Genomic DNA, 23,525 nt, shown 5'->3' with positions numbered 1-23,525 from the left:
TAAATTCAACAACCCACATCAGCTTTATTAGATCATTACGTTTACAAAAATTAGCGGTAACGGTGCAGCTGCAGGGTATTGCGTCTTCTCCAGGCAGCACGACGTGAGCCACCAATGGTGTGGTGGAATTTGTGGCCCTTGCCAAGACCACGACTCTTCCGCCCAGCCGATGTCAGCCCACGCATCTCCCTGTGCTTGTGGACGGGCTTGGTGATCCATTGGGTGTCAGGGTTGCGCCTGATGGTCTTATGGAAGGGATCAATCAGGATCACTTCGAAAAACTTGTAAGTGGAATCTTCACCCACCCAATACGAGTTCAAGACTCTCAGAGCCCCACAGTGACGGCCAGCACGTTCCTAGAGGAAAAAAACAAAAGCAAAAGGCTGTAAAATCACGGATGCAGGGCACTCTTCATGCAGAAAGGTACGAATAACTCAAACCTAAAATTTTCTAGGTGCTAGAAATTTCACTTTGCTCTGAGACACTCTCTCTTCCTAAAAGAACTGTCCCCCTTCCAGTTGCTAAGATGCAAGAAAAAGTGATAGCTGAAAGGAATGCTGTATTAAAAAAAAACAAAAACAAAAACAGGCCGCTTGAATTCCTACAGGAAACAGGTTTTAAAGAATGTAAGGAGGAAGGTGCTTGGTTAACAAAAGAAAGAACTACTTTGTGCACAGAAGTACCCAATAAGTATATATACAGAGTTAAAAACAACTTCTAACGTGTAGATGAAGAACACAAACTGCACTTGGGGCCACAGAATAATCTTTTGTGGGAAGTTATGAAATACTGATCAGTTTGCGCATCCAAAGCTACGGGGGAGAAAGACATTTCTGCAGAGAATAAGCTTATACTGATAGAAGAAAAGGAAGAGCTGATGTAACAAGTCTTTGTTCCACTGCTGGTGTGTTAGTGCTTACTATTCCTATCTTCAGTCGTGGTTGGAAATAAACAGTCTTAGTTTAGAAAACAAAACAAAGCAGAAAATATCAATTATGCAACTCTATCTGCCTCTTCTGTGAAGAATGCTCCTTATTTAAAACACTAAAAGTGTGTTTAATCCTGGGAGTTCATATCACTGTGGGCAAGTATGCACCAACTGAGCCCACCCATCTTCTATGCCAATCTATTACTACAGTCTTCCACTACACAGCACTTGACTATTTTCTGCATATGTAATAAAATTCCTTCAAGTCCATGTTTTACTCTAGCATGTGAGAGTAACACACATATTAAACATTAAAACATCAACTGCCCTCAAACAGCTTCTATGTGGCAATGATAGCTAAAATGGAGGTTTTATATTTCTGTAATATTTATATCTGAAAAATGTTAAGCCTTCCAGGAAGGAGCGTGCCAGAAAATTCTGAACTAAAACTGAGGGCAAATAACCTCTTCCATGAGCTGTCACCATGAGTGAGCATGTGATTTGCCATCAGTTGTCTGGTAAGAGCATGTATGAAGAGCATGCCATGAGCACCAAAACCACAAGACTCCATTTTAATTTAAAGTCATAATCTGTGTTTCCCTTAAATTAGCATGCCCCATTTAGGAGTGGTGTGGGGTGGTTTTTTTTGTTGGTTTGGTTTTTGTTTGTTTTTCCCCTTTTACAAAAACCCGCCATATTCAACTTACTTAAGTCACTTACAAACATTTTAAGAGTCCTGGGAACAGAACAGTCTTGCACTTCAAGATGGGAAGGCAATGAGCAGTTTATGTTCTTTCACAATGTCTCTTTTTTGAGAGTGCAGACTAGCACTAATTCCAACTGAAAAGAGTTTTTTCTAAAGGTGAGAACTACGTCTCTTCAACACTGCTACTGTGCCATGAAACCTGAAGATGTCATTGAATGGAAGTTTTCGAGTATTTCAGCAGGTAACATCATCTCACCTAAAAACAAGTTAACCACCAATCTTGTGCTGGTGAGGTACCAAAGCTCTTTATAAAGAACCAGAAGGTCTCTGGCATGCTGCTTTCAGACCCTATGATACAGCTAAGCACACTGTGTGGCACTCCTGCTACAAAAACAGGTGCAACAGACTTTAAGACAGGAACTCATCTGTACTTTGTGGAAGGAACATTACCTAAAGCTGGTTACACATACAACATGGCAGTGAACACAGATGTGGGATTTAGTGATGAGTGAAGTCTGACACCTTAGTGTATCTGAATTTTTATTTCTCATGCCTAATCCTTATTTTACTAGTTGTAGGTCTATTTTTTGTAACAAATATTGTGGCATACTTTACAAGTATATGCTGTGAACTTCAATAAACCACCTAAGTAATGCTTCCCCCAGACCACATTTGTAAAGCCTGCATAATTTTTTCATTTGTCTCAATGCAGCTTTTCAAGACACTCTGGTGCTTTCCTGCCTTCCATGTCCATGGTCTTTTACCCAACACATTAGCAAAACAGTCATTTGGGGTTTTGTTTGTCTCTGAGTATTTTCAGCTTTTACAAAGACGTTCCTACCACCACGTTTCTAAGCAATAACCAAAATAGTCACCTCTGCAACAGACTGAAGGCTCCGGGCAAACTTCAGCTGGTTAACACCATGATGCACAGGTTTACCATAGGTTGCACCTTTCGGGACTGGGCGTTTACGACCACCACGGCGAACACGGACACGGTAGATAACATAACCTAAAAGAAACAATGATTTAGAAGAATTCTGTAGTGTAGAAAATGCAGATCACAGCAAAACAGTTCTGATGCCCATACTGCATCTCCAATCCCAAAAACTCCATATGAAATGCTGCAAAATTAGGTCACTACACCAGTCTCCACCAAAACCTAAAACCGGAGATGGCTGGCACAGGATAGTTTTGTTATTTACATTACAACCGAGTAAGAGAAATGATGGCCCGTTGTGACTATTTTTCAGTTCCAAACCAGACCTTATGGCACATTTCCACTGTGTGGTTCCAAATATACTAAGAACACCTACAGCTACCTTGTAACACAAAAAAACACCCAAACCCAAACCTAGAATCTCACATTCTGATAGTATCTTTCATAAAGCACTGAAGCACAAGCCATCCACAAACCCTGCTAAAATCTGATCACTGAAAAATGAGGCAACTAGACAAACTTCACAAACAGCAACAGAAGCTCTTAAACTTTACATTTTCATAATGAACAAGCACAGTTTCAGTGATTTGCTCAAGCTACAGATGGATGGCCACTTTTGCCAAGTTTCTTTCACTGACCAGTAACTGTTTCCTAATGACAGTACAAAACTACGTTATCTTGCTTATTCAAGCACATGCAGCTGTGGTACAGCCAAAGTAATGCAGGACAAAACCCGGGCAGAGCAAGGACGCCTCCCAAACCCAGGATACTAAAAGCACTGCTCAACGCTGCAGCAGTAATGCAGCAAAAGAATCAAAGCCAAAGCGCACTTCATCTCCATCTGCCAAAATGGCCACCAAAGGCATAAACTCAAAGTTACATGAAATAAGGTTTTGGGCTATGTGTGTCGCTACCAATTTAACACATTTATAACATTAAGTTCATTTCACGCAGGACACTTCAGGGTCCTGGGGAATATTTAGCCTTCAGATTTTGTTATTCTACTATCAGTTAATAACAGAAGGAAGCTGATGTAAAACTTGGTCACTCCATCACAACGCACGCAGACTTCACCTCTACATGTCGTTACCTTGCTTGGCCTTGTATCCCAGCCTGCGAGCTTTGTCCGGTCGGGTCGGCCGGGGAGCCCGGTGCAAGGCGGAGAGCTGGCGATACTGCCAACAGCGGACACGGAGGAGGAATCGCATCACATCCGACTGCTTTTTCCGCCATAGCTCCTGGATGTACTTGTAGGCACCCATGCCTGTCTACCTGCTGAATCGAGAGGTCAATGAAAAAACAGTGCACCCAAACGGATTCCAGATTTGAACAGCTTCCAACAGAGACACTGCATCAAACCACACACGTAACACCACTAACACAAGGGATGCTCTCAAGCTTCTTTACACCACTGGCACACCTGGTAACACGGCTCACGCATGGCGGACTCCAGCAAGACACATGGCAGTTACCATTATCAGCAATTTCCTCCCTTTTTATATGTTCCTAAGTGTTCAACTCCTCAGCTGTGAATTTTTCAGATGTGTACGTTAGATGCTACCAAAATTGACAGTTACCATCTGAATCAAGTTGTAAATATTAATCTATAAAAGAAGTATGTGACTGTGAGTTGTGTTGTCTTTAGTCTTCATGTGTTTTAATTACCTCTGAGCTCCCACACGCTTGCAGCAATTAGCAGATATAGGTGAACTCCATCAAGCCACCACCCAAACCACCATCAGAAAAACACAGCATTTTACTTGCACGGAATAAAACCCGTTGGTGTGCGATTTTCCACACCCCTCTCTGCCCAGCCATGGCACAGCTCTTGCCACCCCAAGCTCCCCCCTTCTTTACGACTGCATTATGGCATTAAACACCACAAGCTAACTACAAACCCAGCATCGAAACAAGCCGCGCGGCCTGTAACCAACCTGCACCCGCTACGCTGCGATGTGCGGCCTGCAACCCGGGGCCCGGCTGAGTGTCCCCACCCCATCCACTCCCTGCCGCACACCCCAGGCAGCCGGGCTGCCCTGACGAGCCGCAGCCCACGGGCTCTCCAATGGCCTCCCTCAGGGCCCGCCCGCCCCCGCTCCCGCTCCCCGCAGATCCCCGCGCCGCAGGAGCAGCCCCGTCCCACCCCGCCAGGGTGGCGGCGGGCGGGAGCGGCAGCGGGGCGGGCAGATGGCCGCCCGGGCCCGGGATGGCACCGGATTACGGGAAAGGCCAAACGCTGACGGCCCCTCACCTGATGGCGCCCAGCACCGGAAAGGAAGAGGCCTGCTTCCCACAACCCCTTGCGGCAGCACCGCGCTTCCGGCGGCGGCAGCAGCGCCTCATGGGTACTGCAGTCCTTAGGGAGACAGGCGCCGCTCTCCTCGCCCCGCCCCTCCGCGGCCCGGCCCCCGCGCCCGCCAATGGGCGGCAGGGGGCGGGGCTTGACCCGCCGCCGCGGCGCTGAGCGGCTCGATGGGGCGCAGCGCGAAGCTCGGGACAGGTGCGCGCTCGCGCTTTGGCGGGGGGTGCCGAGGGGGCGGTCCCGGGGGCGCGCGGGGCTGCAGGCGGGGGCGCGCCCCGGGGCACGGCGGGGCCGGGGCTGCGGGTTGGGGGGCGGCCGTGGGGCATCCTCTGAAACACCCCCCCGCCCATGAGAGCCCTGAACTGGCTAGGGGTTGGGGCGGGGCTTAAAAAAAGTACTTTAAAAGAACCCTGTAAAAAAATCCTAAAAGAAAAATAATTAATAACGTCATAAAATAAAATCATAAATTCTAAGGGGGAAAAAAGCCCTAAGAACTGTTCGGTACGGGGGTGGGGAGAGCAGTGCAGTGCCCGTGGCTGATGCCGGTGCCCCCCGGTGCTGCGGGCCTGGGGGGGCTCCCCGGAGGGGGCTCCCTGCCGAGGTGCTGGGGCCGAGGCCCGGGCTTTGCCCCTTGCTGTTGTCGGTGCCGGCGGGTCCCCAGTGTGGCGTGCTCACGTTCCTCCATGCATAAGCACTGCAGGGGCGCAGTGTTCCTGTGCCCCCCCTGCACACCTCCTCCCTGCCCTGCGCCCAAAGAGGAGAACTGGCAGGAGCAAGCTCACCCCCTGGTGCTCAGGGGGCTTTTATCACCCCCCAGCCCCAGCAGCATCCCCAGTGTGCTGCTGTCAGGTGTTGGGCCCTGCTGGGGAACCAAAATGGGAATTAGGCTTTCCCTGCCTGAAAGTCCCCCCTCCCGCTGTGGGGTGACCTTTCCTTTTTTCAGCATATGCTTTGCAGAGCACCCTGGCTGGTGAAGCGTTACCCAGTTAAACTGCAATCAAAGTGGGACAAGGCCAGCCCCCTCCTGGTGCGAAAAAGGTACATTTCTGCTTTCTCTGCGATGAACTGCTCCAAACAGCGACCTGAGGGTGAGGGCCTGCCCTGCCATGGCTTCTGGAAGCCTCCTGCTAAAACCAACCTCTGCCCCATCCAAAGCAATTTAAAAACGGCTTTTGCAGTTGCTTTCCTGTGCTTCTGCCTTTAACACTCCTATTTTCTAGCTCCTAATGTGTAAGAGGTAGAAACTTTCCCTGCATGAAGTAGAAGGGGAGGAACCCTTGATCCTGTTTCTGGAAGCCATCCTGATACCAACAGATGCCATCAGTCCCGCAGCAAAAACATGAAGCCCGATAACCCAAATCTTGCAGCCTTGCCCACACGCCAACAAGCACAAGCAGTCCCTGCCCCAGAGGGCTGGCACAAGTCAGCAAACAGCCCCCCCAGCCCGATGGCACAAGCGTCAAGCCTGCGAGCAAGCACCAGCACCCGCAGCAGCCGCCAAAAACCTTGAAAAATGGTGTAGGAGGAAACCTTGGTCCTAAAAATATCAGTCACTGGTGAGCGCCTGGGAGGGAGCTGCGCCTCTGATTCACCGCTGCTTCGCGTTTTGGCTCTCGCCTCTCGGTGGACTTTGCTTGGGTCTGGGGGCAGCACGCCGGGCTAAAGACTCTTGTGTCCGCACAGGGCTCACCTGCTGACCCTGCCCTCGGGAGGAGCATGGGGAAGGGCTACAAGGTGGTGGTTTGTGGAATGGCCTCGGTGGGAAAGACTGCGATTTTGGAACAACTTCTCTATGGAAAGCATACTGTTGGTGAGATATTTTTACTTTTTTTGGGGGTGGGGGCCTTATTTGCTTTTCCAGAATCTGGTCTGTGTGGGCTGTCAAAGAGCAGTAACTGAGGACTGTGAACTGCTCTGAGGTGAGGGAGGAAATCAATGTGGTTTTGTTGCATCTCTGGGCAGTTCTTGAAATTCATAGTCCTTTGCCTACCAGTTATTAAAATAGGCTTGGAGGAGAACCCTTTCCATGATGTTCCCAGTTATAACATACATAAATGTTTAAAAAGAAACAAACACAGAAAGTAGGCCATGTGCTTGCTGCCTGTTTATATAAGAAATATCTTGTTCCATGAAAGATGCTGTACATACTTGAAAAAAGAAATACATATAGTGTGATGGGTGGAGAAAATGTTAGATTTTCATTCCATCTTCTTAATGCTTTATTTTGCTTGGTTTTGGCTAATATTTAATCAAAGAGCTGGAAAGTAAAATGGCTCTGCTTTTGGTCCCATATTCTGTGCTGAACTTCAAGGGCCAAGTTTCTCGGCTCTCAAGTAAACCCTCCTGTGGAAAACAGACTTGAGACAGGAGTGTGGGACGTCGTATATTTGCTGTCCACAAAAGAAAGGGCACGAAGGCAAAGCCGGCTTGTTTCCCTCTGTTTCCACATGACTTTGGCTTTGATAGGAAGGGCAAATGATGAGGCTGATAAATCACTCCTGCCTCACCCAGAAATAGGGGGTGGCACAAGGGGTGAGTCTCAGGGCTCAGGCAGTGGATATCTAGTCCATTTGTATCTTTTCCTCCAGCCAATAAATTAAACATTGGGGTAAATTATTGGATAAACACCAGGATTTCTAGCATGGTGCTTTGCAGGCACTGCGACTTTAAAATGTGTGGATGGGAGGAATCTGCTGGCAAAGCGTGATGCAGAACTGCCTGCTAATACCCTTATTTAAAAGGAGGATTTCCTTCAATGTTGCAGCAACATCTGTTTCCAGCATCCTACTGAGACCTGCGCACGTAGCCTCATGTAGCTTTCAGTGTGAAGGCTGCAAAACCTGCAAGCTGAAGGTTTTTGCCTTTGCTACAGACCTTCCTCTCCTCAGGAAGGTCTCTGGGCAATCGTCAGAGACACCCGAGCAGCATGAGCTGGGCTGCTTTGCTTAAATCGTATTGCCTTACACTGCTTCCTGCCCCCAGCTCCTATTAGCAACCCAGGCAGGAAGGATATTCGGGTGTTGCTGATCGGAGGAGCTATTTATGGAGCCAGCCATGTACACGATTATACAATGTCATGGATACTGGCTGACATAATCGGAGTGAGGCCTCGTGCCCATGGTCTAGCTGCTGGTGTCCTTCTGTCTCTCCTGAATGCCCCGCTCCAGCTCAGGCATTGAGCAATGCAGACTTTTCCCCTGCTCCTTAGAAAGATCCGTTTTCCTTTCCCACAGCTCTGCTCTGCGGAGCGGGAGTGCAAGGGCAGAAAGAAGATTTTTTTTTATTTTTTTTAAGGATTTTGGTCAAAATTTCTATCCAAAACATTGGGAGAAAGAGGCCGAATTGCAGAATCTAGGTCAGAGTATGGAGAGGGCTCATACGGAACCACTGCAGCCCCAGGAGATGAGTGGCCATGGCCCAGAGTTATCGATACCACCTGTGAGTGCCATCAGGCACATTTTGGGGGGTGCACTGAATATGTTGGTGTTCCTGGCAGTCCCACCGGGTCATCACCATCCTCCCTACATCCCCCACGGGCAGTTCTGGCAGAGGGTGCCTGGAGTATGGGCTGGTGAAAATGATTCCCAGAAGATCTTTAGCTACTGCTCAAATCTGCGTTGATTTAACCCTCAAACTGCAGAGGCAGGACACCACTGTGCGGGTCACACAGGGCAAGGACAGAGTTTGAGGACTGGACAGTGTTTGCTTGCTCCTCACCTGAGCAGCTTTAAACTGCACAAACCTGCTGCTGGTGCCACCATTGCAGGGGTGGCCCCTCCACGCTCAAAACAGGATTACTAAAGCTCAGCCCTCATTTCCTAAAGCTTGTGAGCTCCAGAAAGCTGACACGTACATTTTGGCTGCTGGCCTTTTTGGCAGGAGGCGAAAAGGACTAGTGTGTTTGTTGAAAGCCTGTCTGTTCAGAGCCAATGAGTGAGGCAGCTCTCCCTGTACGGCAACATGGACACAAGCTGTTTGGAAACCTGTGCTTCCTGACTGACGGCAGGAGCAGCTCTGTGGCCGGTCCCGGGGCCGGGGATCCATGAGGAGGACCACTGAGCCCATGCATGGGGTGTTTCCGTTTCTGACAGCATCCCCATCCTCCTCCCAGTAACAAGGATTATGCTTGAACTTGCTTTTAGGCTCAGAGCACAAGGTTCAGTGCCATCCTCTGAGGTGTCCCAGCCACTGACATGGGGGTCTCCTCCTGGCTGTAGATCAGCCAAGAGTCTATGCCAGTGCTCACGTGCCTCCTGTTGACTTTCCTGTAAAAAGGAGTAGTGGCACAGCTGCTGTCAGGGAAGTGATTAGTGTCCTTGGAGGTTTCATGCTTCTATGTAGAGCACTCGGCTTTAAGCCCATGCTCCTGGCTGTGTGCTTGGTGATAGTGCTGTGAACTCAGTTGCACTGTGTTTCTTTTCTCAGAAAACACGTGCACCTTCAGCTCTCCTGGGCTCGTCATGGATGAAGTTCCTAAGTGCTGCCATTGCTTACATGGTCAGCAGCAAAGGCAGGAAGGTTGCTTGAGGTCAAAGAGAAAAAAGTACTCAGGAGAGAGGAATACTCCCCAAATAGGAATATCTGTAGACCTGGAGCCTGTGAGCAACAACGTGTGGTACTGGGCTTTGTGCTGGGCTTTAAAACTTGCCTGGGGCCCTAGGATGATAGAGGAGAGGGCAAAAGGATGAGAGACACTGTCAGAGCCACGTAAAGTAATGTATGTATTGCATGGCAGCCTCTCTGGCTAAACTGTTTCAAGGAATCAGACAAAACCTGAAAGATGTTTGAAATGGGGACAGATTTAGCTTTGAGTCATGTAGGCAATATATTGCCATAGGTCAGGCCAAATAGTTGTTAAGGCTTGAACATATGTATATGGTCGCCTGATACCTGGGATCATCTCCCTTTTCATGGCTTCAGAGTTGTGTTTGTCCCGATCCTCCACCTTCTTTTGCACTCCTGAAGATAGAGGGGCCAGTCTTTTCTTCTTGGTCATGACCTGGGTCCTTGACTGGCCATAGAAGATTGTCCCACTAAATAGTTGTGGTAGCTGACACTGCTTGGCCTGAGCTCTCTTGAGAGGGCTAACAGGAGAGTTGCTGGCTTAACTTTGGCATGAGACATGTCTGTAAAGAGGATAGGTTTTTTCCTTAAACAGTGTCCCTGTTCAGTGATGTTGCAGAATGGAGTCTTCCTTCTGCTTTTAAAATATCTCTGGCCCCTTGACCTATGGTCAAGCTTATTAGATCAACCGGAAAAGATGAGAACTCTTCATGTAAAAACCACGATGTTCCTTGTCTCTGCCTCCTGGCTGTATAAATAGCTGGTATGGTCAGGTTATTCATAAGCAACTACTTTAAATCATCTTACTGGGTGGGAATAAAAGCACCATCTATTACTGTGGTAGAACCCATAACAAGAAAATTTGCCTCACTTGCTCTCAGCTGGAGGTATTTGAGGTTTTGGCTTTCACAGCTCTGAAGATGTGGAGGCTAATTAACCAAATTATGCATTCTCACATCTTTGTTTCTTAAATCAAAACTACCTAAAATGCAGCTTTGCATTTTAGAAATAGATAAAAATGGAGCTGCATGTATGCCAGTGAGGGTCACAACTGTGGTTACTGGTTGGTGGGACCAGTACTTAACTAGCAGCTAAATCTAAAGAGACCAGCTCCTGTTAAGGCCTGTCCAGCTCTTCTCTGAGTCAGGGATCCTCTGCTGTGCTGTCATTTGAGATCCAAGCGAGCAAAACCTGTTTGTTATCCAGCAGTTTACAAACATGAGGAATAGCAGGCTTTAGGAGCTCTTTGTTAAATTCTTGCTGGACAGAGGGAAGGAGAGATTACATAGGCGATCTTCGAAAGTACTCAAGAAGATGTAAAGTTCCCACTGCATTTATGTTTGAGAGTCATTTGGGAACTTCTGCAGTTCCACCTGTCTTGAAATTTTACTTCATTTTGGTATTCACAGTATCTCTGCCTTGTCTAGCCTGAGTGTGCAGTATTAGTCAGTATATTGAGCCTTTTCTTTTCCTCAGTGGGAAACCACCCGAGGTTGAAATACCACCCAATTTATGACTGAGGCTTCCCCTTGCAGTTCCTCTGTGGCAGCAGTCAGTAACATAAACTAAGACCTTTCTGCTTCTCCCAAGACTTAGAGCAGTTAAGTAGGGGCTTGAGCACTGCATCAGTCATAGAATCATAGAATCATTCTGGTTGGAAGACATCCTCAAGATCATTGAGTCCAACCATTAACCTAATTCTAGCACTAAACCATGTCCCTAAGTACCTTGTCAACACACCATGTAAGGACCTCCAGGGATGGTGACTCCACCACTTCCCTGGGCAGCCTGTTCCGATGCCTGACAACCCCTTCTTTGAAGAATTTTTTCCTAATATCTAATCTGAACCTCTCCTGGCACAACTTGGGGCCATTTCCTCTTGTCCTATCACTTGTTACTTTGGAAAAGAGACCAACACCCTCCATGCTACAACCTCCTCTCAGGTAGTTGTAGACAGTGATAAGGTCTCCCCTCAGCCTCCTTTTCTCCAGGCTAAACAGCCCCAGTTCCCTCAGCCGCTCCTCATCAGACTTGTGCTCCAGGCCCCTCACCAGCTTTGTTACCCTTCTCTGAACTCCGTGCAGCACCTCAATGACTTTCCTGTAGTGAGGGGCCCAAAACTGAACACAGGATTCAAGATGGGGTCTCACCAGCACAGAGTACAGTGGAAATCTCCTGGTTATTCCTCCTTTCCCTCCCTATTTTTTTTTTTTTTAATCTTTAGTTTCCAAAGAAACCACAAGATGGTTCACTGTCTTGTTGGTTCCTCTTTCCCCCATAGCTTCTGAACCTGAGAGCTGGTTCCATCTGCCTGTTCATCTGTGTCGCAGCAGTAGGTATCTCAAAATATGTTTCTGTAAATTTAGAAAAAGGAGAGAAAAGGCCCATGATAATGTTCTCCTCTGAGAAAAGCCGACTGGAGCTGGCAGTGGTCTGCAGGGCAGTAACTCCGCGGTACAAGCTCCCCTTGCCCACCAATTAGTGAGGGTGGGAGGACACCTGGGGATTGCCAGGGAAGGGAAGGAGAACCATGGTCCTTGTGATGGGGAGGACGGGATGGTGACAGACACCTTCCAAGAACACTGGGCTTTCCTGACTAGTTCTGCCACTCGAACAGCAACTCACATGGCCCGTGTTTGGATGGAGACTGGGAAAGTGCGTGGATGGGATGGTACTAGCAAAAAAGTACAAACATCATTGCCAGCAATATGTGGCTGGCACATGATCTGGGCTTTGGAAGCAGGGCCTAGAATAAGGTGACACAGATATTTCTAAAAATTATCTGTGTTTGCTTAGCAATCTACCTTCCAACACTCCCTCCCCCGATGCATATAAGGTGAAATTTCACCTCTAGAACCTGATACTGGTGCATAAATTCCAGTTCCCTTTGAAGTGCCCCCTCCATTTCACGTCAAAATTTGTGGCTCTATTCTGCTGACTTAACTCCCAGATCTTAATTTTTCTTCCTGATTTTCAAGTAGAATGTTAAAGGACATAATTTTCTCTGCTCCTTTTAATGCCATTAGGAAGAAACTGTCATAGGAGAATGTAGATATATTAAAGACTGTTGAATTACAGTGCAGCATTTAGATGATAAAACCCTCCACAACATTATTCATTGCTTCCTAAAAAGAAAACTGAGGTACTTATGGTTCATTCCTTCTTGCCAAGGTAGTATTTATTGATGCTAGATATTTCCTTGACCTGTCTGTACAATGCAGTGAGGCAGAGCAAGAAAAAATACAGTGCTATATCCAGAAAGGGCTGTTACTTACTTCACTCTTTAAAAATAACCTTCTAACACGTTCCCCAACCACGCAGAATGTGTTCGTGTTTCTTCTTTTTATTAACCTTTGTTTTGTTTTTCTGCTCTTAGTTTTGCTCCTGCACCTTAGCATGGCTATATTTGGAAGCGAGATAAATTAATTTGTTGCAAACCTGATAAGAGTTTGGTCTATGAAGAGTGCAGGGAGAGGGGTGAAAAGAACAGCTTGTGCCACTTTCCCGCACAGGAATGCTGCATACATCGTGGGAAGCCATCGGCGTGGGTGGAAAGCTTTAGCTTGTTTGTCAAAGTGAAGTATTTTGAATAGTGTCATTCAAAGCACTGAGCAAAATCCTTATTTTCACAGGCTAGATAATCCCTCGTGTTTTCTTAAACAATGCACTAATATGGTCCCTTTTTGGCAGACAAAGAGAATTATGCAGGACTCGTTATGCTATGCCTGCAACAGCAAACAATTCATGTACATAGGAATGCAGTGGAGGCAAAAACGTGGGTTGCAGAGAGTTTATATGAATACTTAAACCGACTCTGAAAGTGGCCCAGCTACGCTATACATAGTTTGTTGGGACCTGTAACCTTATGCACTTGCATCCAGGGGGAACACAAAGCTAAGGTGATCTATGTGTTTTCAGGTTTGGCTTGGAAAAAAAGTCTTTTTAATTGTTTCGAAGTAAAGTTGCCTTGAATTACCTCACATTTACCATGGGGAGAGGAAGGAAGGAGAGCCAGTATGCAGATAGTTACCATGGAGCAGGTGATAGATACACATATGAAAGCTTGTTACCTTGTGCATGCCATTACCTTGCAGTAAATGAGCTTGCTCCTATTAGCAAATCTGAGTCATTTTAAATCCCTAAGGGGTAGAAAAAGCTCACTGTGTATTTGAGTAAATATAGAATTCAGCTTTGCTTGCATGCAAACATCCCTTTCCCTTTCTGGCTTGATTTCACTTGTTGGTTAACTGTACCACCAATACACATTCATTTCCACAATTATAGAATCATAGAATCATTTTGGTTGGAAGAGACCGTCAGGATCATCGAGTCCAACCATAACCTAACTCTAGCACTAAACCATGTCCCTGTGAACCTCGTCCATAGGCCTTTTAAACACCACCTGGGATGTTGACTCCACAGCTTCCCTGGGCAGCCTGTTCCAATGCCTGACAATGCTTTCCGTGAAGAAATTTTTTCCTAATATCCAATCTAAACCTCCCCTGGTGCAACTTGAGGCCATTTCCTCTCATCCTATCACTTGCTTCTGGGGAGAAGAGACCAACCCCCTCCATGCTACAGCCACCTTTCAGGTAGTTGTAGATAGCAGCTTTGGCTCCTGCTACTACTGTATGATCCAGCTCAGTGTGAAGCAAAGAAGTCTGCTCAAGATGTTAGTACTTGACTATTTGGTGTTCTTGGCTGTTCTTCTGAAAGGGTTTCTTTGGGCAGGCCCATTTGCAGCGTCGTTTGGCACAGAACTGGTGCACTGGGTGGCTGTAGTTTTGGAAACCTGAGGGAAGAGCCATACACCCTATCCTATCCTGAACATGCGTGCTGTATAGATTAATTTTACAGGCATGATCATGTATTGGATGTTGCATTTACATAGTGTCGCTGTTGTAAATAGCTGGTGCGGTGATCTGTGAATACAGCTCCTTATGGGGATGTCAGGCAAGGTCAAGTCCAGGACAAGTCACTCTGGAAAACACACGCTGAAAGCTATTGTGGAGTAAAATTCTGTCGTATTGCAAATAATTCTTATAGCGGTGCCATACATAACACCAGTTGAATTTTTCTGCTTGTTCTAAAACAGGCTTAGAAGAGGGTGCCACGATGGAAGATGTGTATTTGGCGTCAGTGGAGACAGACCGAGGTGTGAAGGAACAATTACGGCTTTATGACACCAGGGGTCTGCAGGAGGGCGTGGAATTGCCAAAGCACTATTTCTCTGTTGCTGATGGCTTCATTCTCGTCTATGCCGTGACCAGCCTCGAAGCTTTCCAAAGAGTCGAACTGCTCAAAAAGGAGATTGATGTCTTTAGAGACAAAAAGGAGGTAAATGCACGGTGCCTTAACTGCTTGGCTTATCGCCATATCAGTGATAGGAAGTTAAGTTGCAGAGCACACATTTTGTTTCTGTAAAACTTGCATAGAAAGGAAAACGAATGTACCCACAGCCTTGGGCAATCCAGCAAAAGGAAGATTTCACATGCTGGGGAAGCCTAATTCACATGCCATGCAGGTCATGCAAAAGAATGTGTTGTTTTTTTGCCTCACTTCCTCTACTACAGCTAAAATTCAGTTAGCTGAATGCACCAGCCAGGACACTTATGACTAATAAAACATATGGTCTACAGCAGTGCAGTTCATATGTGTTTTTAGATATTGTGCACCGGAGCTCAAGTGCGCAGAATAATATAACGAAGGGCATTATCTTTGTTTGTTTTGTATTCATGTACTTGATGACTTACAAACTAGTGCCGTTGACAATGGGTCTCCCAGACATTAGTCAATTGGCAAAGCAGCTTTAATGTATTTTAACAACCATATTGAATCAATTCAATTGTGTGAAATGACTGCTCTATTTTCCCTTAGAAAGCAGCTAGTGTTTTCAGCTGACAGTGTTCCAGCTTAGCTAAACAAATATAACTTGCATGTAGCATTAGCATTATGGCTTTTCCTACAGTATCTTTATATTCTCGTGTAGTTTTCCTTGTTAAATGTCTTTAGCCTACAGCTTTTCGAACGTCTGCTTTGTGCTGTTAAAAAAAAATAAAAATGCATGAAGAATTAATTGGATAATGGTAGGGAGAGACTTTCAAAAATGTAACTTGTTTGGTGCTGACAGCACACAGGGTGGGGGAAGGCAGGCCTCAAGTTTGACAGCAGCCGAAGGTGTCCTAACAGGAGAGGTATGTTGGCTGGTAGGGCTGGTGTGAGCTGCAGATTGTCACGTAGATGAGGGATACAGGATTCAATCATCACTCTCCTGCAGGGCAAAGACAGGCGGACGAACAGGAAATTTTTCCCAGGCGCTGTGTTTTGTGAAGGCCCCAGTTTGTTACTTTACAGCATGTTGTAATGCGGCCCAAACAGGATCTGTGTCCCTCTCTTCTGTGTGACTTCTCAGAGCTCTTCTCTCTCATTGCATGCAGGTATTTTAGAAAACAGCCAGTTTGCTTATCTCCTCTGGGAGAGCTTAAACTTATGGTCTTGACTGAGGATAACATAGTTGAAAGAGTGGTGCCCACAATAAGCTGGATAAATTAGTTTTATTCCTGTGGTTTCTAGTCCATATAAAACAGGCTTTGAAGTGTAGGTGAGATTGGGAGTTCTGCCTTAAGATAACATCAGTGGACTTAAAGTTTGGGCTCTGCTAGAAAGCATCCTTAACAGAATTAGGGTGTATCTCCACACGTGATGCTTCTGAGCTGGAAGAACCTCATCGAGTGGCACAGTCCCCTGTTGTGTGGCAGATGACAGAAAGCACTGCTGGCTCATTCCTTGCCTCTGCTGGCAGTGGAGGCTCTCCAGCATGCACTCCAAAGCCTGGCCAGATTTTATACTAAATAGAGGTTGTGTTCTTTCATACTGACAGAGATTAACCATAGCAAAAATTCAGTTGGAGCATGTGGTAAATACATATGAAGATTGTATCTTCTTTTGAAACCTTCACAGAGGGGAAAAATGTTTTTCTAAACACTCTGGGCTGCTATAGAAAAGGAAGGAATGCTCAGACCTCACAGGAACAGGACAAACATCTCTAGCAGTAGAAAAACAGAAGACATCCTGGAGTTAGCCTGATGAACAGGAAAGAGTGTGCAGGTGTGGCCATAGCAAAAACCCCAAATCATCAGCAAGAGGGGACTTTATCACTTGATCTTTGTCAAACCACTAGTGCAGAGATGAGACCAGAGTTTGCTGTGACTATAGGCATGTTTTCCCCTAATTGCTGATGCTGGTAAAATATTTTTAGAAAACGGTTAACTCAAAATAAGCAGGAGCAGTAACTTTAGGTGGCCAGCACTATTTTCAGCACATCCTACAACTGAAGTACCGGGCAAGCCACTGAGCTCAGCCACACTGTTCTGTCTTGGTGACACAGGAGCCACTTGATGGATCCTTGCAACTTGATACAGCTGTGCTGTTCCAGTTCGCTAACCAGCTGCTCTTGAAACTGCTTCTGAGAGGATGGTGCTGGTGTTGATCTGATCTTCCAGCAATGGGAGACCGGCTTACCCTGGCTTACCTTGCCTGTGGGAGTGGGCAGCCGGCTGGGCTGGGAGAGGGGCTTAACAGCTAAACCTGCCCAGCAGCCACCCCTGGGGCAGGCTTGGCTTTATTTATATTGTGGGCTGGGGTTTAGGGAAAAACAAGCTGTGCAAAATCCACAGCTGTGGGGTCCACACTTTCTCTGCTGCCGTGTGTGCTGTTTATCTCTCAAGCATCCCCTGCTCTGTCTTACTCAGATATCGTGCTCTTATCATTTGTCTAGGGCACCTTAATTGCAGAATAAATGGAGAATAGGGCTGTTTAACTTCGGCTCTCTTGGGTATTGTTTCCCTTTAAGCAACTGGGGTGGGGGGAAGGGGGAAGTCCTGCATATTCCATTATTAAAACCAGCTCCCTGTCCACAAGCAGATAAGGCTGATTCAAATCCCAGACCCTGCTCTTCCAAACTACACACAGCTTACCTTGTGCCAGCACTAAGTTAAAGAACAAGTCTGAACTGCATTGCCATGTGCCAGCTGTTCAAAAGCACTGGGAGTGGTGGATGCTTTTTGTATAAAGCTCATCCTTTTGTTTTGTTTGTAGGTAACAGTTATTGTCTTGGGAAACAAAACTGACCTCCTGGAGCAAAGGCAAGTGGAAACAGAAGCAGCACAGCAATGGGCAAGGGCTGAGAAAGTGAGACTGTGGGAAGTGACTGTGACAGATCGGAAAACGCTGCTTGAGCCCTTCACCTTCCTAGCTAGCAAACTCTCCCAGTCTCAGAACAAATCAACATTTCCCTTGCCTGGTAGGAAGAGCAAAGGGAATAACTCTGATAACTAAGCTACCTTAGTGTTGTCTGCTGCTGCCAGCTCACAGCCCAAGTCCCTTCTCTGCCATTTGCTTCTCGTGATTTCACCTAAAGCAATAATCTCATTCAGCAATAAAATCAGCAAGCTTATGGCTGACAGGTATCTTTCCTTGGCTTGAAAACATCACTGGTGGCAAAAGCCTTAAAAAACTCTTCATGAGAGGAGCTGTCTTGCAACAAGCGTTATGGAGGAGGGAGGGAGGGAGAGACAGGTGAAGGCCTCTGTAGCAGGGGCTTTGGCTATGCCTGGACACAGCTGTGTTGAGGAAAAAATCAACAAGCTTTTCATTAAGCCATCCCCCTGCAGATCTATAGCCTCTAGTTACAAATAGTACTAGCTGCAATAAAACATTTAATTGGGAGAGAGGGTATGTTTGAAATGGCAACAGTCCTTTTACCTTGACCTTAAACAGGGCCACAGGGATTTTTTGGTGCTGTAGGAGGCTGAGGTCAGTGTCTTGTTGCAGAAGGGGTTGGGGTAGGAGAACCAACTACCAGCAGATTTAGCCACTAAAGTCCTGCTAGTGTCTGGAAGAAAAAAAAAAAAAGGTCTTGTAGGAGATACTAGAACAGATCTACCCGGACATGGAGTTTGTCAGCAAAGTCTGGCAAGTAGTGCTTTCAGCTCAGGAATTTATTTGCACAAACCAGAAAAGCTCTCGGAGCACTTGTTAATTTCACCATGACCTGAAGGACAACATAGCTGTATGTGGTTCTGTTCCAGCACATCCAGTGCAAATGAGCCACATTCACATAGGTGATAATTTTAACTGAGAAATTATAGGGAACGATTTTGTATGCAGGAGGGACTGCCTGGGCTCTGCTTAGCGCATTGGGTAATTCTCTTGTGCAGCTGTACCACCAAGCTGCGGTGATCCGCCCTTGGTATGGAGCTACGGCCCAGATAGCAACTGGCACAAAGTGCTGTTCGATGTCAGAGGGGGCCAGGGAGCTCAGGAGGATGCTTTTTGGGAACATCCCCATGACAAATGCCCAGACATACCCGTAAAAATGGCCTTGGTCTCCATACACCATGCACTGTCCAGCTTCAGGAACACAACTCTATGTGCCATATTTGACCCTCCATGCTGGTAAACCTGTGCTGCGGAAATCTGCTGCCTGCCAGTAAACTAAACAACGTTGGATATAGAGGGAAAGAATGAGCAACCATTCCCAGAGAGAGTGGCCAGCTTTTGGCCTCCCACAACCTCTTGTTGTAATTGAGATGAGCTTTTCTTTGTAGTTGAAGAGCGGGGAGAGGGAGTAAAGTACCCAGTTCCCACATTTTCCACTAAATTAATGTTGTTTTGAACAAATATTGAGAATGTCACTGTGAGTCAGCAAAGCCACAAGCAATACTTGCACTGTCATATCATAACTGCTAAATAGTTAGTGTGCTTAATGATCACAATTAAGCTGTGTGCTTACAGCATTGCTCTTCCTGAATACTGACAAAGTCCGTCAGCATTACTGATGTCAGAGCAGCCATACAAATCACTAAAAATTAAGCAGGTATTCCTACCTTTGTAATGAGGGTAGATGAAACTGTTTATGTGCTTTGCTCAATATAGTTTGGATTGCTGTGGCCAAGGAGTAAGATAAAAGAGCAATTATGAATGAGCAAGCTCTTGTGATGCCCTGCTAGCTAGAAACATACAATTGTTTTCCATTGCACCACCGCAGCTGAGTAAGCACTGGAGCATGGCCTCCCCCAGCCTGGCTAGTAACAGTCATTGTCGCCAACGATGCTGCAGAACAACACTCCCTCCCCACTCATTTCCGACGAAACACACGTGTAACTCAGGGCTTCTCCCTGCCCAGAAGGCTCCGCATCTGCCTGTGCGCTTGGGATGTGAGGGTGACTTCAGAGCAGCTGTGGTTCACCTTCTTGCTGCAACCTCTCACCAAGGAATTGGTTGTGTTCCTCCTCTTCAGTTCTGCAGAACCCTTCTTGATTCAGCTTTGGATTGATCAAAATAAGTAAAGACCTCTGCTAACCACACCATCGTCACTGATGCTGACCCATGAGCCAAGGGAGTGCAAGTTGACAAGTCAGAATTAGCTTAAAATCTGTGGAGATGGAAGGAATGGAGATGGTGGGTTCCTGTCTGGTTCTGCGCCCTGCAAACTCAATGCCAACTCCACCGCCAAGGCTGATGTCACCCATACGCTGCCAGAGCTGTGTCGTGCGAGATCAGCTTGCTCACTCGCTCCACCAGACACTCAGGACTTGACAATGTTTTAAGAAAGGCAAGAGAAAAGGGATCTTCTGAATGACTAAGTCAATTTTTCCAAACAGGTTACGTAAAGGCAAACATGTTATCTTTGACTTGGTTAAACTTGTTTCTAGAATCATTTTGGGCATCCACATAAACAACCACCACCCACTGTTTTCTTTCATAAGCTTTTTCTGGTGCTTTTTAAGCACACAGATTAATTGCTCTTCCTAAATACCTTAGTATTTTATTGACAAGTGATGGAAAATGTAGTGTCTCCTCTGCAGATAATCTACACACAGTGGCTGCTACCCAGTCAAAATGAAACTCGCTGTAGTACAGTTCTACACAGGGTTAATAAGTAAAGTACAGAGTATAATGTAGTAGCTAAAGGACAGAACTCCTATTTTGTTCTTACTATTCTGCTGACTCAAAACCTGTCCTCGGTCACTGGGATCACTTACCTACTACAAAAACTAGACAGTCCCTTCACAAGATGATGGAAAAATTATATTAAAAAAATAAATTAGTAAATTAACCATCTTTGTTCCTCTTAAAATTCTGTCTTGCTGAATAAACACTGTGCAGATCAGTCCTCCCAAACCAGCTCCCTCCCCCCAAACCAGCTTCAATGGTTAATTTTGCACATGCTGGTGGCATGAAAGCAAGGAGCCAACACAAACCTACTGAGATGAAGCCATTTACCTCCTCACTCAGTAGAGACAAGGAGGAAGCAATTACCAGAGATGCTCTTGGTGTGATGTAGCCACACACTAATAATTTTCCTTAGCTGAGCCAAACAGCTGAGGGAGCTCATGCACCAAAGCATGTATTGTGTTAAAAGAAGGCAGTTCAGCAGGTGAGGATAAAGTACTACTGCCCACAGCCACCCAGCAAAAGAAGGGTACCTCTGGTTAAAAGATTATTTTGCACCAAGTTAGATTTGATCTATATGCAGGTAGAAAGATAAGTATATAAATAAAATACACAGAGAATTTATTTTGAAGTACCAAAGCACATCCAAGAGCGCAGATGACCACGTGTCACTCAGAAGAATGTCGCAAGGTGAAGTACTTGCTGTGTGAAAATGAATCTGTGCTTCCGGCCTTTACCTTAAGGGAGTGGCCAAAAATGCCATATCCACAACTAACTGCTCTGTTGCTACATGCCTCAACGTAAACGCCATGTCTCTAGGAGATAATCTTTGTAGGCAGTTAAAGGATCCACAAATTGAGACTCCTTTACTCTCCTTTAAGGAATCTTCTGCCAGCTTAGCAGGACACAATTCCTTCCCCTCTTCCAAGTGGGAATGGACTGCTCCCAGCAGAAAACCATGAAGATACTCTCTTCTTCCTTTTACCTCCTGCCTGTTTCCCCTTCCAGATCTCTTACACTTTTCCAGTTGTACCGTCAAATAATGTGCCAGTCCTGAAAAGCCAATGCCATGAGAACTGAAGTTAAAAGGTAGCCAGCGTGGACTCAGCGGCAGGTTGCCTCCCCAGGGGTCCTGCCAGCCCGCCTGACACACAGTAAACGGCTCAAAAAGTCTTTGCTGTCAATCACCAGAGCTTGTCTAGAAGTGTGTCCCCAACACAGAAGCAGCCAGTGCACTCATCTGCAGAACTCCCTGTCCATATCCAGACTGTGATCCTCAAGGTGTGCTGGGAGACACTGTTCTGGCAAAATGATAAAGCAAGGCACTATGCAGAAATCTTTCCTCCTCCCTTTTTTCTTTTTTTAAACATCTTTTTATTAGCACAGTAACAAATGCAGACTTAAGTAGCCCACAACATACAACCAATCCACTGAGTGACTCCTATTCCACGCCTTACAGTTAAACAGCTTAAGGTATTTCACTACAGGTTGCCGTAAGTCCTGATTAAACCCTTTATTCTTTTCACAAAGATAGATTGGCTTATAAAATAATACATTAAACTACTTCTCATTTCGTATGTGAGGCCATATATCCACCTCTCCATATCACAGATCACGAGATGACAGTCTTTAAAAAGGATTTGTTAAATACCAATGTGCCCTCCGCAGGGGAAAACAATCCCGACAGCTTTTTTAAAAAAAACAAACCCAACCCAGAACACAAAATAAACTCCCAAAACCCAAAACAAAAAGCAAAAAACAGTGTGTAGAGTCTTGAAAAGACTTTTACATAAATGTCAACATATGTACCTGTACAAAATTAAGCTGTTTTAATCTTTTACATATTGCAAGCAAACTGAAAACCAAAGAAGTCTAAGTAGTTTACATTCTTCTCGGTACTATATGTGAGCTAATATTGCTGAACTAATTACAGTCTTAAAATACGCTATTCCCAATCCTAGCTGTCTACTGTAGCAAGATACCTTAAGTTACAACAACAAAATCTTAGGAAATAAAAGACTGAATAAAATCTGTTATAGAAATACCCTACTCTTTACCAGCACCCTCCCTCCCCCCACCCCTTCAAAATCATAAGCAGCTCTTTCCATCACAGACAAATAATGTAAGAGTTTGATGAAAATCCAACTTATGTAGCGTATCTTTTGGTCCACTGTCTGGCCATTCTGTCGTGCTCTGCTCTGTTAGTCATGTACTGAGTGGCAATACTTCCAACCAGGGGGTCAGCTGAAAAGAAAAGAAAGCAAACTGCTTCAGACAAGCTACTGCATAAAATAAAAATAAAGTGGAAGTGTGAATTTAATACAACGGAATCACACAGGTAAGGTACATTGCAACAACCTAAATATACTGAATTGATGGTCTGTATCTTTACTGATTTGTATTTATAGTGACATACTAATGTATTATCTAATAAAGAGTGAAATGCCGGTTAAAGTTTTAAGGAGTTTAAATGACAATCTAATATTGTCATATTTTGCATTACTGAGAATTTCCACTGATTCACATATTTCAGGTTTATTTTACCCCTTCTGAAAGTGCCTGGGACACTCATTGCTAAGTGTACTTGTACCAATATAAATCTGCTTTCTAGGACAGATCAGATCACAAGGAAAGGTTTCATTTTTCCAACAAGTTTATTTTTATCATATGTAATATAGCATGAACTCTGGCGTTTCTCTCATATTTTACGGACACGTATAGAAACACAACCTGTAAAATTGACTTTGCAAACCAAGGCGTATTCCCCTTAACTGGTGTGGATAATGGTGGGTTAGAGACGCAGTGAGGACTGCTTGTGGCATAGTTGATCACCAGCTTTAAATAGACGGTGGGAAGTAAAAGGTGAGTCCCCTCATTTTCAGAATTGCGTTTGTGGCTCTTTTAGCTCCATTACTGAGTGACTACAGCCCTACAGACCAGAGAAGAGTGTTTAACCCTTACCCCAAACCTGAGCGGGTTTGGAAGGGGAAGGCAATTCTACGTGCCAGTAGAAGGACTGCCGCACAGCGGGCAGGTGGGGTGCATCACCTCCACCACCTCACGCCCTGCTCCGGAGAGGGAAACCTGCTGTGCTGGAGGCCAGAGCCACCCTGGCTGAAGCCAGGGGGAT

At 45.8% G+C, this 23,525-nt stretch overlaps 3 protein-coding genes across 15 annotated transcripts in view; 1 reads left to right on the top strand and 2 right to left on the bottom strand.

Moving 5' to 3' along the window:
* Nucleotides 1-4,970, bottom strand: RPL15 (ribosomal protein L15). 3 transcript variants are annotated; one of them, XM_065051557.1, is made up of 4 exons: nt 4,826-4,970; nt 3,665-3,849; nt 2,510-2,646; nt 1-356 (listed from the first exon to the last, which is right to left on the bottom strand). In XM_065051557.1, exons 2-4 carry the CDS (start codon nt 3,834-3,836, stop codon nt 51-53), a joined length of 615 nt encoding a protein of 204 aa, XP_064907629.1. In that variant the 5' UTR covers nt 3,837-3,849; nt 4,826-4,970; the 3' UTR covers nt 1-50. The 3 variants fall into 3 exon arrangements, with proteins under 3 accessions (XP_064907629.1, XP_064907630.1, XP_064907631.1); XM_065051558.1 differs by having other exon boundaries at nt 3,665-3,846; nt 4,826-4,954; XM_065051559.1 differs by lacking the exon at nt 4,826-4,970 and adding an exon at nt 4,509-4,570.
* Nucleotides 4,945-22,856, top strand: NKIRAS1 (NFKB inhibitor interacting Ras like 1). 5 transcript variants are annotated; one of them, XM_065051560.1, is made up of 5 exons: nt 4,959-5,074; nt 5,820-5,914; nt 6,560-6,686; nt 14,535-14,776; nt 17,537-17,894. In XM_065051560.1, the coding sequence occupies exons 3-5, from the start codon at nt 6,593-6,595 to the stop codon at nt 17,774-17,776; spliced, it is 576 nt and encodes a 191-aa protein (XP_064907632.1). In that variant the 5' UTR covers nt 4,959-5,074; nt 5,820-5,914; nt 6,560-6,592; the 3' UTR covers nt 17,777-17,894. The 5 variants fall into 5 exon arrangements, with proteins under 5 accessions (XP_064907635.1, XP_064907632.1, XP_064907636.1 ...); XM_065051564.1 differs by having other exon boundaries at nt 5,820-6,432; XM_065051562.1 differs by having other exon boundaries at nt 5,050-5,074; nt 5,834-5,914.
* Nucleotides 21,746-23,525, bottom strand: part of LOC102094573 (ubiquitin-conjugating enzyme E2 E1) — a 46,104-nt gene continuing 44,324 nt past the window's right edge. For all 7 annotated transcript variants that reach the window (XM_065051549.1, XM_065051550.1, XM_065051556.1 and 4 more), the window contains one exon: nt 21,746-22,639. In XM_065051549.1, the coding sequence (XP_064907621.1) occupies nt 22,542-22,639 (98 nt within the window). In that variant the 3' untranslated portion in view covers nt 21,746-22,541. The remainder of the gene's footprint in view (nt 22,640-23,525) is intronic.

Source organism: Columba livia, chromosome 2, assembly GCF_036013475.1.
Source record: "Columba livia isolate bColLiv1 breed racing homer chromosome 2, bColLiv1.pat.W.v2, whole genome shotgun sequence".
Classification (NCBI taxonomy): Eukaryota; Metazoa; Chordata; class Aves; order Columbiformes; family Columbidae; genus Columba; species Columba livia.
This window is presented reverse-complemented; position numbering and strand designations above follow the sequence as displayed.

Coding starts and splice junctions, on each gene's coding strand:
- RPL15 (XM_065051557.1), bottom strand. CDS start 3,836: ATGGGTGCCTACAAGTACATCCAGGAGCTATGGCGGAAAAAGCAGTCG. Junction 2,647..3,664: donor GGGATACAAGGCCAAGCAAG/GTAACGACATGT, acceptor TGTTTCTTTTAG/GTTATGTTATCTACCGTGTC. Junction 357..2,509: donor GCCTTCAGTCTGTTGCAGAG/GTGACTATTTTG, acceptor TTTTTCCTCTAG/GAACGTGCTGGCCGTCACTG.
- NKIRAS1 (XM_065051563.1), top strand. CDS start 6,593: ATGGGGAAGGGCTACAAGGTGGTGGTTTGTGGAATGGCCTCGGTGGGA. Junction 6,687..14,534: donor CTATGGAAAGCATACTGTTG/GTGAGATATTTT, acceptor GTTCTAAAACAG/GCTTAGAAGAGGGTGCCACG. Junction 14,777..17,536: donor TCTTTAGAGACAAAAAGGAG/GTAAATGCACGG, acceptor TTTTGTTTGTAG/GTAACAGTTATTGTCTTGGG.